Source organism: Sceloporus undulatus, chromosome 2 (genome assembly GCF_019175285.1).
Source record: "Sceloporus undulatus isolate JIND9_A2432 ecotype Alabama chromosome 2, SceUnd_v1.1, whole genome shotgun sequence".
Classification (NCBI taxonomy): domain Eukaryota; kingdom Metazoa; phylum Chordata; class Lepidosauria; order Squamata; family Phrynosomatidae; genus Sceloporus; species Sceloporus undulatus.
In genome coordinates, this window is record NC_056523.1 from 197,567,288 (window position 1) to 197,584,883 (window position 17,596).

Here is a 17,596-nt window from a genome sequence, read left to right on the forward strand (position 1 = left end):
TCCCATCCCAGGAGAAAGGTGGGATATAAATCCAATAAATAAATAAAATACATAAGATAATATTAATATCCTTGCCAAACTCTACACCTGTGTGATTTGACTGACCATGACAAAACATACATGGATAGTGGAGCTGGGTTGTGGTTATGATCAAGAAGCTGTGATCAGTTGGAGAAGCTTTATACTCCTATTACTGGAATCCCCTTCTAGATCCAGGGATGTCTTGTTTCTGAGACTTTGGCTCTACAACATTAAAACTGATTTGGAAAACCACTGTGCTTTATGCTAGATTGGTGTCCCTGTTTTCTCCCAGGTTTTTAGACTTCTTGGCTATACATCTATATTGGAATTGCACAGGGGGATATAAAAATAGGAGTTGCCTCTGAAGTTTTTAGCTTGGTATTCTGGGGTGCAGAGGCCAAGTTGGCCCCAGCAACAGTGATTTTGAATTCTGTACAGACAGTTTTCTTTCTCCCTTTTAGGAGGAGACGAAGCAAAAGAGGCCGTGTGATGGATGCAGATGGCATGTTGGAGATGTTCCATTGTCCCTACGAGGGCTGCACCCAGGTCTATGTAGCGCTTAGCAGTTTTCAGGTACAATTCCTATGTCCTTCATATTGACTCCTAATCTACATTCCAAGTTGAGGACCTGGTGATTAGCAGGGCAACTTTGCTTGGTAGGAATTGTGGCTTGCCTGCTTTCCACTTTAGGCCTCCTTTATTTCACTTGAAATACACATATGCCGTTAGCTACAAATGTACATTTAATCATGATATCTTGTTTGAGCTCTCTCATCACAGCATGTTTTGTGGGAATTAACGGGGAATGGTAACTACTGAAGTATTTTCTCCAAGCATAATTTCTGGCTTGCAAAGCAATGGAGGCAATGATTAATACATCAAACTATTCTAGATTGGGGCCAGATCATGTCTTTGTGATGGGGTAACCAGAGTTTCTCAGTAAAGTCCCTCCAAAGAGCAGTGTTCATCCTCTCTCTCTTTCTCTCTCTCTCTCTCTCTTTCCAGAATCATGTGAATCTTGTTCACCGGAAAGGAAAGACGAAAGTGTGCCCCCACCCTGGTTGTGGCAAGAAGTTCTACTTGTCTAACCATCTCCGGAGGCACATGATCATTCACTCAGGTATATTCTATATCTTAGTTTAGAATAGTTCTATGTTCATCTCCCACATTATTACATATTCATAGCCTTGAAAGGAAGTCCCTAAACAGGATTTTATAGTTGTTGTAGTTCTATGACTCCTAGGTGGTGTGAGGCTAGGGTTCATTCTTACTGGCTTTCCCTCACTACTACATGGGGGCTCCTTTTTTTCCTCTAGAATAGCAGAGAAGAGATTATTCTTGTCACAAGTGTCAACCACCAAACTTGGTATGTATTTTGTGAGTAGTGGGTTCTGGTAGGATCAGCAGGGAATGCAAGATGCAAATAGGAGGAGAAGCTCTGGGGCTAAACCACCATGTTCACTGAGGTAAGCACTAGAAGGAATGTCCCTATAAGACACTTGACCAAACTTTGTCTAAAAGCTGATTACTTGTCATTTCTGTAAAGCATTACCCAGGGTTTTTTCTTTCTTTCTTGTATGAGTTCTTCCCCCTGTATTAAGTGCACACAGTTACCCTCATTTCTTAGTATATTAAGCTGTGTAAGCAATTTATTCTCTCTGTTAATAAATTTCTCTTGTCTCCCATTACTTACTTTAAAACTGAGAAATAGCATAGACTCCCAAGTAGTAGTTTTGCTTCTTCTTGTCACCAGTCTTTTTCAGAATGTCATGTTTTCTGAGGTAGCTTAAGCTCAAGGGTCATAGTAGGTATAAATGTATCTTTTCTGGAGCACATATGCAATGTAAGTGCAGACTTTGAGGTTTGATCTCTTTGACGTCTGTACAAGAAGGTTTAATCCTAGCACATACCGTATTTTCCAGTGTATAAGACGACCCCAACTTTTAAAATAAAATTATAGAGTTTATGATATACTCACCGTATAAGGCTACCTCTCCTCCTCAGAAGCCGGCAGCTGGCTGTGCACGCGTGCACCAGCTTCAAGGGACCTCCGGAGACACCTTAGAAGCCGGCGCGGGGCTGCAGGCTTCCCAGGCCTCCAGGGGCCTGAGAAGCCGGCAGCTCCAGAGAATGCGCGCCGGCTTCCCAAACCTCCGGAGGCCTGAGAAGCTGGTGGCCGAGCATGTGCGTGCTGGACCCCGGGCTCAACCCGGCGTATAAGACGGCCCCTGACTTTTGACCCAATTTTCAAGGGTCAAAAAGTCTTATATGCTGGAAAATACGGTACATTACAGCAAGGGAGATTGCAAATACAGCCAGCCCTCTGTATCAGTGGACTTGCCATCTGTGGATTTAACCATCCGTAGACAGCAAGCCCCTGCACATGACTGCCCCACCATTAACTAAAATGGGACTTGAGCATGCATGGATTTTGGTATCTGCAGTGGGTCAGGAATGGATCCCCCACAGATACAGAGGTCCATCTGTAGCTGTGTGTGTGCTGCAATGGAAGAAGCAGGCAATGTCTAGGTGACCTCCCAAGTTGAGCAGAAGATGATGTGGAGCAACTAAACTAGCACTTGGAATCGAGGGGAAGAGTACTTGTTGGAGGTGGAACTGGAGAAAATAAGTTTCTGGGAATTATTTCTGACTTCTTGATAAATGTGTTTTGCCATATTCATAATCTCTCTGCTGTACTAAAGCAAAAACAAAACAAGAATCAAGAAGGGTTCTTTCCCAAAAAAGAGTTTCAATGAAAACGTATTTTTGATCTCTGATTAGCCTATAGGCTGTTATACTTTGGCCACATCATGAGAAGGCACAACTCATTGGAAAAGACAATAATGCTAGGAAAGGTTGAGGATAGTAGGAAGATGGGAAGACTGCATGTCAGATGGCTAGACTCAATTAGGGAAGTCATGGGGATGAATCTACAAGACAATCAGAGCAGTGAAAGACCGGGGTCTTGGAGGTGTCTCATCTACAGGGTCAACTTGAGTCAACTTGAGGTCAATTAACAACAACAACAAAGGCTGTTTACTAGAGGCCAGTCAGTTTGTTGAAGCCAAATTTCATTTGTTAGATTGAGTGCTTTTGAGGTACATTTCTTCAAGGTGCAAGTATGTCATAGTTTGTTAGCTACACGGAGCACAGGAAGAACATCCTCTCTTTCCAAGTGTAGAGTTTGGATGAACCCATCATAACCAAGGAGGAGTGAGCACAATTTACAGGTAGATCTAAGTGACAAGCAAATCTGTGCACAGTATGGACTAGTCTTTTTGAAGTATTTAGACAACACCCTAATGTTTTCATTGTGCAGTTTTCTTAAAATGAACACATTTAGTATAATAAAGGACTTTTGTTACACATTTAAAATTTGAATGATGTAATAAAAGCTGAAATCATATAAGGAGATATTAATATTTTCATAAATTAGGCAAAAATATTTGCAGCCAGCCTATCAGGGAGATAGTTCATCCGATTCCTGGTTTTTTGTTTGTTTGTTTGTTTTTTGCTCTGCCTCCGTTAGGCAGTTGTTCAGGGTCACTTGGAAATTTGGGGGAGGTTTGCTGATGTTTCAGCTCTGATTTTTTTCCCCATCCAGTCACACTCAAGTAGTATTGCATTGTCTTATCTTTTTCTCAGAGAATATACTGACATTGACAGAACCCTCTCTAAATGTTGATCCCCTGTAGATCAGGCAGTTTAGCCTACTCAGACTGCCTCCTTTTCTCCAGCCTGATCTTTGGAACAGAGGCCCCAATATAAGATGCTTCCCTTCCTGACTTCTTTTGCTCCTCTGTCCTCTTAGGAATCCGTGAGTTTACCTGTGAAACCTGTGGAAAATCCTTCAAGCGGAAAAATCACCTGGAAGTCCATCGCCGAACACACACAGGAGAGACACCTCTCCAGTGAGTGACCTGGAGTGGGGCATGAATAGAAAGCCCCCAGGGCTGAGCCATTCTCTAGCATCTGATCATTAGGGTGAGGTCTTTGGCACCAGCTTGCTGTTGCCTTCATTGTGCGAGTTGGGAAGCTTGGCAATAGAGGACAGGGCAGAGCCTTTCTGGTTGTCCTTTCCTATGTGTACTAGCTTCACAAGCTACAGAGATAGCTTTAAAGAAGAGCTGATAACTCCTTAAATGTTTTTTTTCCCCAAAGGGGCTTGCTTGTCAACAACTTGGGTTAAAAAGCAAGGAAAACCACCTTCACCACCACCACCACCAGAACTACTACTAACCAGCTCTTCCCCTTCTCTTTTCCAAGGAGATGGCTAAAGAGTTGAAGAGAGGTGGGGAAAAGTGCTGTGTAGCCTTGTGGTACCACAAATGTGGATGCAGCAGCATTAAATATAGAGAGATAAAAGGGAAGAAAGACCAGAATAGAGCCAGGCAATGTGGAGATGGGGAACATGAAGATGGCTTGGTGTTTCTATTCTTAAGAGGAAGGAGGCATTGGTAGAAGCTGTTAGTTTAAACCACACAATAATAATAATACAGTGGTCCCTCTGGATTTGCAGGGGATACATTCTAGGTCCTCCCGCAAATCCAAAATTTTGCAAATATTCAAGAACCATTGTTCTCAAAGGCATTATTGGGGATAATGGGACTTGACTGTTTGTGAAATTCCCTCCCTTACTGGCACCCCCCCCCCCCCCCCAGTGCTGGGGACTTTAATCGGAGCCCAGGCTGCTGGAGCTTGTAATTGGCCCCAGCAGCGCTTGGGGCCTGGCGTGCGCATACCCTGTCTCCTCCACCACAGCCAGTGGGCGCGTGGAATATCAGTTGGCTTCAGCAGAGGGGGTGGGGCGTGTCCATACTGGGTCCTGAGCGCTGCTGAGAAAGAGTCGGTATGGCTGCCGTGGCCGATTACAAGCCCTAACGGCCCAGGCTCCAATTAAAGTCCCCAGCACCAGGGGGAAGATGCCAGTAAGGGAGGGGGGAGAGAGGGAGCCACAGCCTTGGCCTCGCAAATGACTAAAACTGCAAGTGCCAACACTGCGAATCCAGAGGGACCACTGTATTATAAAATGTCTAAATGAACCTTTCAGTTATTATTACGTTATCCCACTGATCCCCCAACTGTGCCCTTTAAGACATTTTTTACTTCAATTCCCAGAAGCCCTCAACCATGTTGACAATAGTTTGGGCTTCTGGGAGCTGAAGTCCAAAATCTCTTACAGAGAACAGTTTGGGGACCACTGAGTTATCCAGATAATATCTGAAACCAAAGAATTGCTTTCAGATGCATGCAGGTTATGTGTAACAGTTCCATCAACACTGGATGGCTCTGTATAGAAGATAGCACTGGTTAAAATCTGTAGCCATAGAATTAGCCTGACAGACTGTTCTCTGACTGAGAGCCAAGTGTTAAAACTGTCCCTGGGAATGACAGTGTCCCTGCATTGGTGGAACTTTCTGTCCCTGCTACTGTACTTGCATAAGGCTCTTTTGCCACATTGGGGTTACAGTATAGCAAATGGGCTGGCATGAAAGCTGTGAAATAAAATGTACTGTACTAGTTCTTTAAGGGCTTCCCTGGTGCCCTTTGACTGCTGTTTGAAGGCTGGGATGCCCAAGGTGATGGCATTGGGTGGTGGTATGAGCTCTGCTACTCCCATGCCCTAGAGTGCACAAGTCTGATGGCCTCTTCTCTCTGCAGGTGTGAGATCTGTGGCTACCAGTGCCGGCAGCGGGCCTCTCTCAACTGGCATATGAAGAAGCATACCTCAGAAGTCCAGTACAACTTCACTTGTGAGCACTGTGACAAGCGCTTTGAGAAGCTAGACAGTGTCAAGTTCCACAAGCTAAAGAGCCACCCGGAGCACAAGGCTTCCTGATCCTGACCATGGACCACTTTATTTATTGCCCCACCATGGATCCCAAATCAGCTGAAAACACTTGTTGCACATTCACAGCTGGAGATGCGATGTGTTCTACCTGATGCAGAAAGATTCATCCCTCAGTGTAACATGGGGCAGCTTTCTAAAAGCAGATGTTGAGAGACTTCAAAAAGTTTTAGTTCTGATGTGCAAGTGTCAGTGTTCTCAGGTATTGGGGGCAGGGGAGTGTTCAGTCAGCATCAGATCAACTCATAGGGTAACTGGAGATTGTGGTGCTATAGCTGTCCTGTCTTTTGGGGCGGGTGGGAGAGGGATACAGAAACAATAGGCAAAAAGAATCTTAGCCAATTAAAGTATCCATACTTTGCTACCTGCTGAGCAGTACCATTGATTTTTAGTCTTTTTGAGGCTTGCTCTGAGGTAAGAAAGATTCAGTCACATGACATAAATTATAGAGAGGCTATTTCTTATGTGGGATTATTCGCATGAGCTTTTTGTATCTGTTGATAGCATCACAAGATGATGTTTTGCTCAGTCTGCATTTATCCACTCATTCACATGACAGACCTGACTTGCAGTAAGTGTGAACCAAGGATCATTATCAGTTGGCTTAAATTCAGAGCTTCCTCTCCTTCAGCCTTTACAGCTGGTGTACAAGAGGTTAATCCAAAGTACCTCTTTTTCTGAGATGTTAACATCCTACAAAGCAGTCTACCCAACGGTGGTCCCTCGATCAGTGCTGATTCATGTATAATCAGCTGCTGGTCTCTGACATAGTTTCCAAGAAAGAAAGAAACAGTTGTACCCAATAGGGACAAATATGGCACTATTCCCTGGCACACTGGAAGAAAACAATTGTCCTCACATCAGATAGCTTTAAGATAACTGGTATAAAGGTCAGGCTGCAGGTGTTCATGCTCCAGCTGTGTCACAAGTAACACTGTTCTTGGACTTCCATGCACATTCTGTGTGCCTTGTCATTCTCATAGAACTTTATTTTATTTTATTTTATTTATATGCTGCCTCTCCCAGATTGGGACTCAAGGTTGTTCACAGCAGGAAACCAATCATATTCCATAGCGCAATCTCAAAAATAGCCACTATTGAAGCAACAGTCACAATTAAATAATCACAATTAAAAGAATATAAATTCATTTAAAAACATACAAAAGGTAAGAAATAAATAAAACATACACAACCCAATAAAAAAGTCTGTCTCACACGGTTATATTACATATTAAAAACCTGCTGAAACAAAAAGGGTTTTGCCTGCCAGGGAGAGGAAAGCAGGAAGGAGGCCAGGTGGGAGCAGAAGGTGGGAGAGAAGGTTGTCTCTCATGTCCCAAGCTTGTGATGGTTTCGGAACCAAGAGAAAGCCATCCCTGAAGATTGCAAGAATTCTTGCAGATTTACATGGGAAAATAAGGTCTTTAAGATAGCCTTGACCTAAGCTTTGTAGATCATAGCCAACACTTTGAATTGTGCCCGGAAATGAGCATAGTCATTGAAGCTGTTTCAACAAGGGAGTTATGTGCTCCCTGTAACTGACCCTGGTCAGAATTCTGGCTGCAATGTTTTCAACCTGCTGATGTTTCTGAACAATTTCCAAAGGCAACCCCACATGGAGTGCCTTACCGTAGTCCAAAGGAGATGTAATCAAGGCGTATGTCACAAAAGCTAGATCTGATGTCTCAAGGAACAGGCACAGCTGGTGCAAATGTGTGAATGTACTCCTGGGCATCCAGGCTTGGAGCTGAGTCCAGGAGAACACCCAAGTTGTGAGCCTGAGAGTCCAGGGGGAAGTGTAATACCATCCAGCACAGGCAGAGTCCATATTTCCTGATAATGCCTTCTGATTGACTAGGAGCATTTCTGTCTTGTCTGGGTTGTTTTTCAGGTTTTTTGACTTCATCCATTACTGACATCAGATATTGGTTCAGTACTGAGAAAGCTTCCTTGGAATCAGATGGAAAAGGTAGAGTAGGATGTCATCAGTATATTTGGTGACACCACACTCCAAAACTCCAGATGACTTCTCCAGGCATTTTCATATAGATGTTAAACAGCATGGGAGACAAAACAGAACCCTGATAGACCCAACAGGCGAACAGCTAGGGCATGACCACCTGTTGAGTTCATCTCTCCCAAGAAAGACCAGAACCACTACACAACAGTGCCCCCCTAGTCCCATCTCAGAGAGGATGCCATGGTTGATAGTATCAAAAGTCACTGAGAGGCCCAGTAGAACCGACAAGAATACGTTCTCCTATCCAATTCCCTGCTTACCTTATCCATCAAAGCAACCAAAGCTGTCTCATTCCCATAACTTGGCTTTAAACCAGATTGAAATGGCTCTAGATAATCTGTTTCATCCAGAAAGCCCTGTAACTGGGAGGGCACTACACGCTATAGAATCTTGACCATGAATGGAATATCTTTTAGTAAGAATTGCCATGATTTTGATCAATATGCTGATGGCACCAAACCTTGGGCACTAGGTCTAAAACCACTCCTTGAGGGACCTCAGTCCTGCTCTTTAGGGTTCCCCAACTAGCCATGCAGTCTTCCCCATTGTACCATTGTTTGGTGATCTCACAGCTTTTGTATGAGTTTTCCCATTTTAAAAGATGGAAGTGACACCCTCAAGACTTATTTAGTGGCAGAAGGTTAAAGTTAATATATGTTGCTATATTTTGTCCTCCCCATTTGCCCTGCCTACTATTGGAATGTAACCCTTGAGAATTTCTCTGAAATTGTTAGCCTTTGGGTTGAAAGATCTTCCCTGTCCTTGCTATAGGGATATGACTTCAATATGGAGTACTTGGAGCTACAGCTTACCTCTATAAATAAGTGTTAGAGGTGTCTATCAAACTAGATCGAAGACCTAGCTAGTCCAATGTTCTGTACCCACAGTGCCAGCCTATGGGAAACACTTGAGTCAGTGCAACAACACACTCCTGCCTTTGTTCTCCAAAAACTGATATTCAGAGGCTTGTTGCCAACTGTAGGGGGTGCTGCTCACCCCTGTTTCTAAGCCAAAGAGCCAGTGTTGTCTGAAAACTGCTCTGGTAGTTGTGTGGCCTCCTGCATGACTGCACCAAACGTTATCTTCCCACTATCTACTTGCATTTGCATGCTTTTGAACTGCTAAGTTGGCCGAAGCTGGGACTAGTGACAGAAGCTCAGCCCATCATACAGCACTTGGGCCTCAAACTGCCAACCTTCAGATCTTCTGATCATCAGAATTGTGTCTTAACCACTAAGCCACTGCATCCCATGTTGCTTCTGATACTGAAAGTAAAATATATAGCCACCATGACTAGTAGCCTTATTGTGTGCCTTCATATTGTTTCTGGCTTATGGCAAACCTATCATGGATTTTCTTGGCAAGATTTGTTCAGAGGAGGCTTGCCTTTGCCTTCCCCTGAGACTGAGCATGTTGCTTGCCCAAAGTCACCCAGTAGGTTTTATGGTCGAATGGGAAATCAAACCCTGTTCTCTGAAGTCATAATCCAATACTCAAACCACTATGCCAGGCTGGCCTTGGCTCTACATGAATTTGTCTTACACTCTTTACAGCCACTCCAGATTAGCAGCTGTCACTACATCTTGTAAGAATTTTAACAGCTAAATTTTGCAGTTTGTGAAGTACTTATTTTATCCTGAATCTCTTTCCATTTAACTTCATTAGATAACCTCAGATTTCTAGGTAAAAAAATAATAATTTCATTAGCTCAGCCTCCTATAGTGTCTAGATCAAGGGAAGTAATAAATAGTTCCACTCTATTCTGCTTTGGTCAGGCCTCACCTGGAATATTGTGTCCAGTTCTGGGCACCACATTCAAAAAGGACATTGAAAAACTGGAGCGTGTCCAAAGGAGGGCGACTAAAATGGTGAAGGGTCAGGAAACCATGCTCTATGAGGAAAGACTCAGGGAGCTGGGGATGTTTAACCTGGAGAAGAGAAGGTTAAGAGGTGTTATGATAGCCCTGTTTAAATATTTGAAGGGATGTCATGTTGAGGGAGCAAGCTTGTTTTCTGCTGCTCTAGAGAACAGGACCCGGAACAATGGATGCAAACTACAGGAAATGAGATTCCACCTCAACATTAGGAGGAACTTCCTGACAGTAAGGGCTGTTCGACAGTGGAACAAACTCCTTCCTTGGAGTGTAGTGGAGTCTCCTTCCTTAGAGGTCTTTAAACAGAGGCTGGATGGTCATCTGTCGGGGATGCTTTGATTTAGATTTCCTGCATGGCAGGGGGTTGGACTGGATGGCCCTTGCGGTCTATTCCAACTCTATGATTTTGTCCTTGTCAAATGGCAATGTGTCCTTCTTAATCAATCATTAGCACAATAGCCAAAGTGAAACCCTACTTGGCAAAATGGAAAACTAATAGCACTGAAAGCAGAATAGTCTCCAGGAAATGCTACCATTGGGAATTATTTTTGATGTGATCAAAAAGTTCTAGGAAGGGTCTCTCCCTGAGATTGGCATTCAGATGAAAAATATACAGGTAGCATGGACACATCAGGAGGCAAACGAGTTGGTATACTCTTCCATCAGACATTTGTATGTGGGTGTGCTGTTGCACAATAAGTGTGTGATTGGCTACATTGTGGGATCTAGCAGAGAGTAGCTCTTCTGTTCATTTGGAAGGTTGCTCAGATTCCTGTAAGAGGCAGCATCATGTAGTGCTTTGAATGTTGGACTAGGACACTGGAATACCAGGGTTTGAATCCCCACTGAGCCATGGGTAACCTTGGGCAAGTCACTGTCTCTCAGCCTCAGAGGGAGGCAATAGCAACCCTCCTGTGAACAAACTCTTCCAAGAAAACCCCATGAGAGGGTCGCCATAAGTCAGAAATGACTTGAAGGAACACAACAACAACAACAAACTTTTATCTTTGTAAGTTAAAAACTAATGGCGTCTTCTAGCAGGCAGTAAAGGTTGTAGGAAGGAGCCCTCTGCTTTGCATGTACAACCTTCATAGCTCAGAAATGTTTGTGCAGCTTGGTTCTGGTAGCACAGTCTCTTCCAGTGGTTTTCCTAATTGTATACCTATAGGAAATATTATTTGTATCAGTTTATCTGATGGGGCTCTGCTTGCCTGTCCTCAAATGCACACTTGCGGCAAAGATTCAAAGGCCATGTCTGGAGAGCATTGTCCAGTCCTGACCTGTGGCACTTGGTTGTTGCTCTGTGTGAACTGACTTGAGGCATATCCAATATTTCTTTGCAACTACACTTTCCATGTGGAGATTGGTAATACTGAGCACACTGATCATCAAAGAGCCCAGTCTGAGAAGCCCCAAGTTCCCTTAACACAGCTTGAAAACCCAGGGCTCTTCTTTATTCTTGTATCCAGGTTCTCTCAGTGTTCCTGTTGTTTTTCCCTCCATGTTAGGAAGACTAGAAACAAGATATTGAATGTTTTGTGCATACATAGGCTAACTTGGCAACTATTGACACTAGTATGTGGTTCATCATACATGACAAAGGCTTAGAAAAGGACAGGAGAGACTGTTGCTGCCCTTTCACACATCCCTTTCATTTATTTTTTAATTTCTTGCTCCTGTTTCTATTCAAACAGCTGTACTGTCAGTGTTTCACTCTTCTGTGCCTTTCTGCCTCTTACCTTACCCAAAAGCAAAACAAAATCACAAAACAGTCACAGGTTCAACTACAATCCTGTATCATAGTGTGCAGACTTAATACTGTACAGCAGGAGAGGTGTGGAAGTTAACTGATTTTGCATGCTTACATGCAAGGGATGCTTCTTGGCTGTGGAGAGCACAAATCACTGCTGGAGGCAGCTCTTCTTGCTTCTTGTCATTCTCACACAATCATGTTCATGAGGGTGATTCTACTTCAGGGACTCCATCTTTCTCCCCTGTAACTATTAGACAATGCAGAAAGTAAATAAAGATAAGAGGGTCTTAGAACAAATCAAGCCTGAACTCTTCCTGGAAACTGCAGCCACCCCTTTTAGAGCCACATTGGGGCTGTGGCAACTGCTCACTGCAGCCGCAATCTGGCCTTTCCACGGCACAAAAAGGAGCCACAAAAAGCAGCTCCTTTTTGCACCTTGGAAAGGGTGCTCCTTTGGTGCTGCATCATCTAAATGCAGCGCCAGAGGAGCACCATGATGCCGCATGCTGTGGGGTACAACACACAGCGTCACTCCATCGTAGGGGCAGAGTCAGTGTGTGTATCATATGGACGCCATGCCCCAGCTCCATGCCTAGGCCACCCTTAATGGCTGGTCTGCACAGGCCCTAAGATGACAAAACTGGAGCTGTTGTACTTTGGCCACCTCATCAGAAGACATAACTCCAAAAGACAATAACTCTGAGGAAGGTGGAGGGAAGTAGAAAGAAAGGAAGACTACATGCTGATTGGATAGACTCAATCTGGGAAACCATGGGCCTGAGCCTACAGGACCTAAGCAAAGAGGTAGAGGATAGGGGGGCTTGGAGACATCTCATTACAGGGTCAGCTATCAACAATCAACAGCCACTTCTCTGTGTTTTCTCCACATACAATTACATGTTTTTCTGAACCTGCCACTGATGTTTTCCCTAGGGTACAGATGGCCAGCCTGCAAGACTGGTGCCTTCCTCTCATTTTGGGAATCTTCTGGAAGCTATCAGTTTAGCTTTCTGGACAGGAAAGAACTTAGAAAAGCTACTTTTTAAGGACTACAACTCCCAGGATCTTTTAGCCATTGTGGATACTGCCATGTTTGTTGGAACGGTTGTGAAAACTGTAGTCCCAAAAGTAACTTTCCCAAACTTTGGCGAGGACAATCTATGTAAATTTCAATAGTCTGCTGGGTGAGAATGGAGAGAGAAAAAGAATGACATTCAACAGGATAAAAAGTTCCTTAGTCCTGTTCTAGAAGTAGTGCCATCTGTAACCTGTATTCTTTTGCCTTTCCTCCAGTGACCACCTTTAGAACAGGTCCCTTGGCTCCTTCTGTTCTGTTGAATTTTGAAGCTTTTTCTATTTTTAAATTTCCAAGTAGCATTAGGTACAGGGATCAAAAGGAGCTCCTTTTGTGTAATGTAAACCTTTGTCCAGCAGATAGAGCTAAAGGAGCATCTTCATTACAGTTGCAATGCTGCTGGTTCTTCTCAAAGGGCCACCTCAGGGGCAGGTGGACTCCAGAGCTCAGTGGGCCTCTTCACCCCATTTTGGCTGCTTATGGAGCTCTGGAGGGCCCAAACATCACACCCACCAATTTGGATAACACGAACTGACACTATGTCACTCCTGGTCAGTTTTTTGTGGTATTTTTGGCTGCTTCAGGGTGGATCCCTGAAGTTTGTTAACCAACCTTGAGTTGATCTCGACTCATCCTGGCCCTGTGGATGAGACATCTCCAAGACTCCCTATCTTCCACTACTTTTCTTAGTTCTTGCAAATTCATGTCTGTGACCAGAAAGAGAAAAAGATTGCACTCTAGATTGATGGACGCCATTAAGAAGTCCATCCATCTAGCATGTGGTCTTCTTCTCTTTCCCCTTCCTTCCACCTTCCCTAACATTATGGTCTTTTCTAATGAGTTGTGTCTTCTCATGACATGGCCAAAGTATGACAGCCTCAGCTTCATCGTGTTAGTTTCCAGGGAAATCTCAGGCCCGATCTGTTCTAAGACCTATTTGTTTGTCTTTTTGGCTGTCCACAGTATCCTCAGCACTCTTCCCCAGCACCACATCTAGAATGAATTTACTTTATTTTTATCAGTTTTCTTAATTGTCCAACTCTCACATCTATACATGGTAATGGGGAATATAATTGCTTATACGATTCTGTCTTTTGTGCTTAGTTGTATATCTTTGCTCTTTAAGACATGTTCTAGTTTTTTCATAGCTGAAAAAAGATGTTGAAAATCATTTTGGGAGTGTGTTTGCAATTGAAGAAAATGTTTAGTGTGTCCTGGTGGCTTTGGGGGAGTCAGCAGTGATTTTAGATGGGGGTTACCAGAATCAGAAATAAAATTAAAAAACGGCTTCTTGATCTTTAATAGTTGTGTAGAAGGAAGATTTTCAGGAAGTGATGCTATTAATTTATCTGACTGTGTAACAAGAAAAACCTTCTGAAATGCTCTTTCTTATACAACCATTATAGGATGAAGTGCAAACACAAATCAAGGAAAATGAGAGATACTGCAGACTGGGTCATGCAGAAAAATCAGCAGTAGCAGAGCATGTTATAAACCGTCCTGGACATAAAATGTTGTTTGAAAACACTGAAATTCTGGCCCATGCCAACAAACTATAAGGTCAGAATGCACAGGGAAGCCATTGAAATCCACAAACACCTGGAAAACTTCAGCAGGAAAGAAGAAACCCTTAAGGTGAATGGGTTATAGACCACCGCTTTGAGGTGGTCTGCCGCCGCTGCCGTTTGCTCCGTAAGGGAGCCGTCGCAGCCACACCGCGCGGCTCCCTTGCGGAGCAAAAAAGAAGCTCCAAAATGGAGCTTCTTTCTGCGGCGCCCTAATGACGTCGCGAGGCGCCGCTGGCGCACTCGCGACATCATTAGCGCCGCAACACGTTTGGACGCACAGCGTCCGATACGTAAAGATGGCGCCAGCCGTGTGGAAAGGCCGGCGCCATATTGTACGGACAGAGTCCGTATTAGAGCCAGGGGCATCTAGAAGAGACGCCCCTTTTTTAAAATGGGACGTCCTGCGGACGTCCCAAGTGCCGGTCTGTAACCGGCCAAAGTTTGGCTACCAGTCCTGAAAAATGCCAAAATCAAGACCCAATCCATGCAAATGAAAATCACCCAGTGTCAAGGGGGTTTCCCAGCAGACAGTAGATCATTACTTAAATAGACACCCTGAGGCCTTGCCATTCAACAACAGACCAACACAGAGATTAACATGTAAATCATTCCCTCTCAACCAAGGATCACACAGTATATATATATATACCCGACTCACTCCCATGCCAGGATTCTTTGAACATGGCAACCATAGATGCTGGTGAAACATCAGGAATAAACTCTTCCAGGACATGGTCACATAGCCCAAAAGCTGGCCCAAAATCCATTATAGCCTTCTCCAATTACCAGTCTGGTGTTCCCTAGTCTCAAAGAGATGCAAATAAAATATTCCACGGGAACTGCTTAACTTTCAGTACCATGACAGAAAGCATTATGAAATATGCAGTAATGGTCGTGTTTTTATTTAGCATATCTAAGCTGCTCAAGGAGTCCTTTTGGCTGAAAGAGTTAAAAGTGAGATAAAGAGATGATTCACATCCTTCCACTGAAAAGTGCAAATCTCTCTGAAAGTGGAGCCGCTAGCTAAAGGGCTGCTTGGTTTGTGGGCTGCATGTTCCTACCCTGGCCCATTTGGTCTAATATTTTGTTCCTACGATAGCTGACCACATGCCTACAGGACTGTACTTAACAATTCCTGCATCGTGTGTCTCCTTCTTTAGACCTTATACATCCCTCAAAGGGATAAGATTCTCCAAAATGGAAGCCTTGAGTCATAGCTAAAAATTGTACCTCACTGGACCTAGAAAGCACTTTCTGTATCCCTGCAGAATAGGAGTGTAAATAGCTTGGTTATGAAAGTATTTGCTGCCCCTCCCAGCCTTGTTGTAGGCTTCCTTCAGTTTTTGTCTAGGCTAGTCAGGATCAGTGTACCCCTTCTCGTTCCTCAAATGGTTAGCAGCCCTAAAAGCATATGTGAATAATACTTAGAGAATTGTTGTTATGTGCCTTCAAGTTGTTTCTGACTTATGGTGATCCTAAAGCAAACCTATCATGGGGTTTTCTTGGCCAGGTGTGTTCAGAGGTTTCCCCTGAGACTGAGAGCATGCGACTTGTACAAGGTTGTAACCCCAAGTCAGACTAAGGAATTGGATGATGCCTTTGTAGACGCTTTGTGGACTACACGCTCAGAAAGGAGAGATATAGCACTGATGGGTGATTTCAACTATCCTGATATTTGTTGAAAATCAAACTGAGCCAAAGCATTAAGGTCTTGCAAATTCCTCATTTGCCTGGAAGACATTTTCATTGTACAAAAGGTGGAAGAGGCAACAAGGAGTTTAGCCATTTTAGATCTGATCCTAACCAACAGGGATAACCTGGTTAATGCGGTGCAAGTGGTGGGATCCTTAGGTGGAAGTGACCATGTTCTCCTGGAGTTTGTTATACAATGGAAAGGAGAAGCCAGGCATAGTCAGGAAAGCTGATTTCAGTAAGCTCTGGCAAATACTGGGGGTGGAGGAGGGGAAATTCCTGGAGAATAGGAGAAGTTCCATTAGACTGGAGGAGATCAAACGTTGTCCCCATCTGCAAAAAAAAAAAAAAGGGAGGGGGCAGAGAAGACCCCCAACAATTATTGCCTAGTTAGTCTGACATCAATATCAGGAAAGATTCTAGAGCAGATCATTAAACAGACAGTCTGTTCACATTTAGAAGGGAATGCCATAATCACATAAAAACAACATGGGCTTCTTGAGAAACAAGTCACGCCAGACTAAGCTGATCTCCTTTCTTGATAAAATTATCTACTTGGCAGATGAAGAGAATGCTGTGGATACAGCATATCTTGATTTCAGTAAGGCCTTTTCCAACTCTATGATTCTATGATTGTATGAACTTTTCCTAAATGCTTTAAGCACTCCGTGGACAATAGCTTAGCAATATGTACAATGAACCTAGAAGGCAGACTAATGCTATTACCCCCCTTCCCTCCCCATATGACACAGCTGAGGCTTCCTGGTGACTTTATGGCTCAGCTGTGGCGTGTAACATCTGCTAGCTTTCCGCCCATTTTGTGGGCTCAGAAGGCTGTCTGTCAAGCCTCTTACTGTCCCCAAAGGAGTAAAATTCCTAGATTTGGAGTCATAGAAAATGACAGGATCACCATGACCGGTATCTTCTTCTTCTGAACTGCTCTGCATTAAGCATTCTCTGCAAAGCTTCCTTCTCAAAAGGCAGCAGTAGAGATGACTGGTAAGCAGCTCATAAATCTGCTCATGGAGCACTACTTTCCATTGCCTTCTGATTTCTGAGGCCGGTTGTGGAGTGTAACCACTAGGAATGGCCTACTACTTTGGTCAGCTATTTCCATGGTGAGAAGGTGCACTTTCAGAGAGCTTTGTGCTTTCCAGTGGGAGGATGTGAATCATCTCTTTATCTCACTTTTAACTCCTTCACCCAAAAGGGCTCCTGGAGCAGCTAAATAAAAACAAGACCATTCCTGCTTATTTCCTAATGCTCCCTGTCATGGTACAGAAAGTTAAGCAGCTCACAGGGAGTATTTTTCCACAAAGGAGGGGTTAAAATATGTATACTTGTCTCACTGTCTCCCACCCCCCTCCACTTTAAAAGCACCTTGGTGCCTCTCACCACTCCCTACAAATAGTGCTGAATAAATAATTCACCACCCGACAAGGCTGCATGAATAATGCAGGCTCAGGGAACTGCTGCTCTCAGCACCAAGGGCACCTCAAAAGCTGCTCTCTTTTGGCCACAGTCTGGCCAATCTCCTCCTGCCCTGCCTTGCCATGCCCTGCCCTGCCCTCTATAATGTTGAAGATGGCTTCTTGCCTAGTAGCAGTCAGGGCTTCCAAACCTGCCTCTACTCTGCTAAAGTGAGGTGGCAGCTTTGCTTTATGTTTGAGAAAAGCATGGTGCTTTGTGGTGAAGGAACATGGGTGCTAGGAGCTTTGTGGGGTATTGATACAATTGTGCCCATG

General features: G+C 44.0%; 1 protein-coding gene across 1 annotated transcript in view; it reads left to right on the forward strand.

Moving 5' to 3' along the window:
- The window catches only part of ZNF653 (zinc finger protein 653), a 31,204-nt gene extending 24,142 nt beyond the window's left edge, over nt 1-7,062 (forward strand). Inside the window, exons 15-18 of the mRNA XM_042452161.1 lie at nt 483-594; nt 1,027-1,141; nt 3,833-3,932; nt 5,683-7,062. Of these exons, the coding sequence (XP_042308095.1) occupies nt 483-594; nt 1,027-1,141; nt 3,833-3,932; nt 5,683-5,860 (505 nt within the window). The 3' untranslated portion in view covers nt 5,861-7,062. The remainder of the gene's footprint in view (nt 1-482; nt 595-1,026; nt 1,142-3,832; nt 3,933-5,682) is intronic.
- Nucleotides 7,063-17,596: the final 10,534 nt, after the last annotated feature.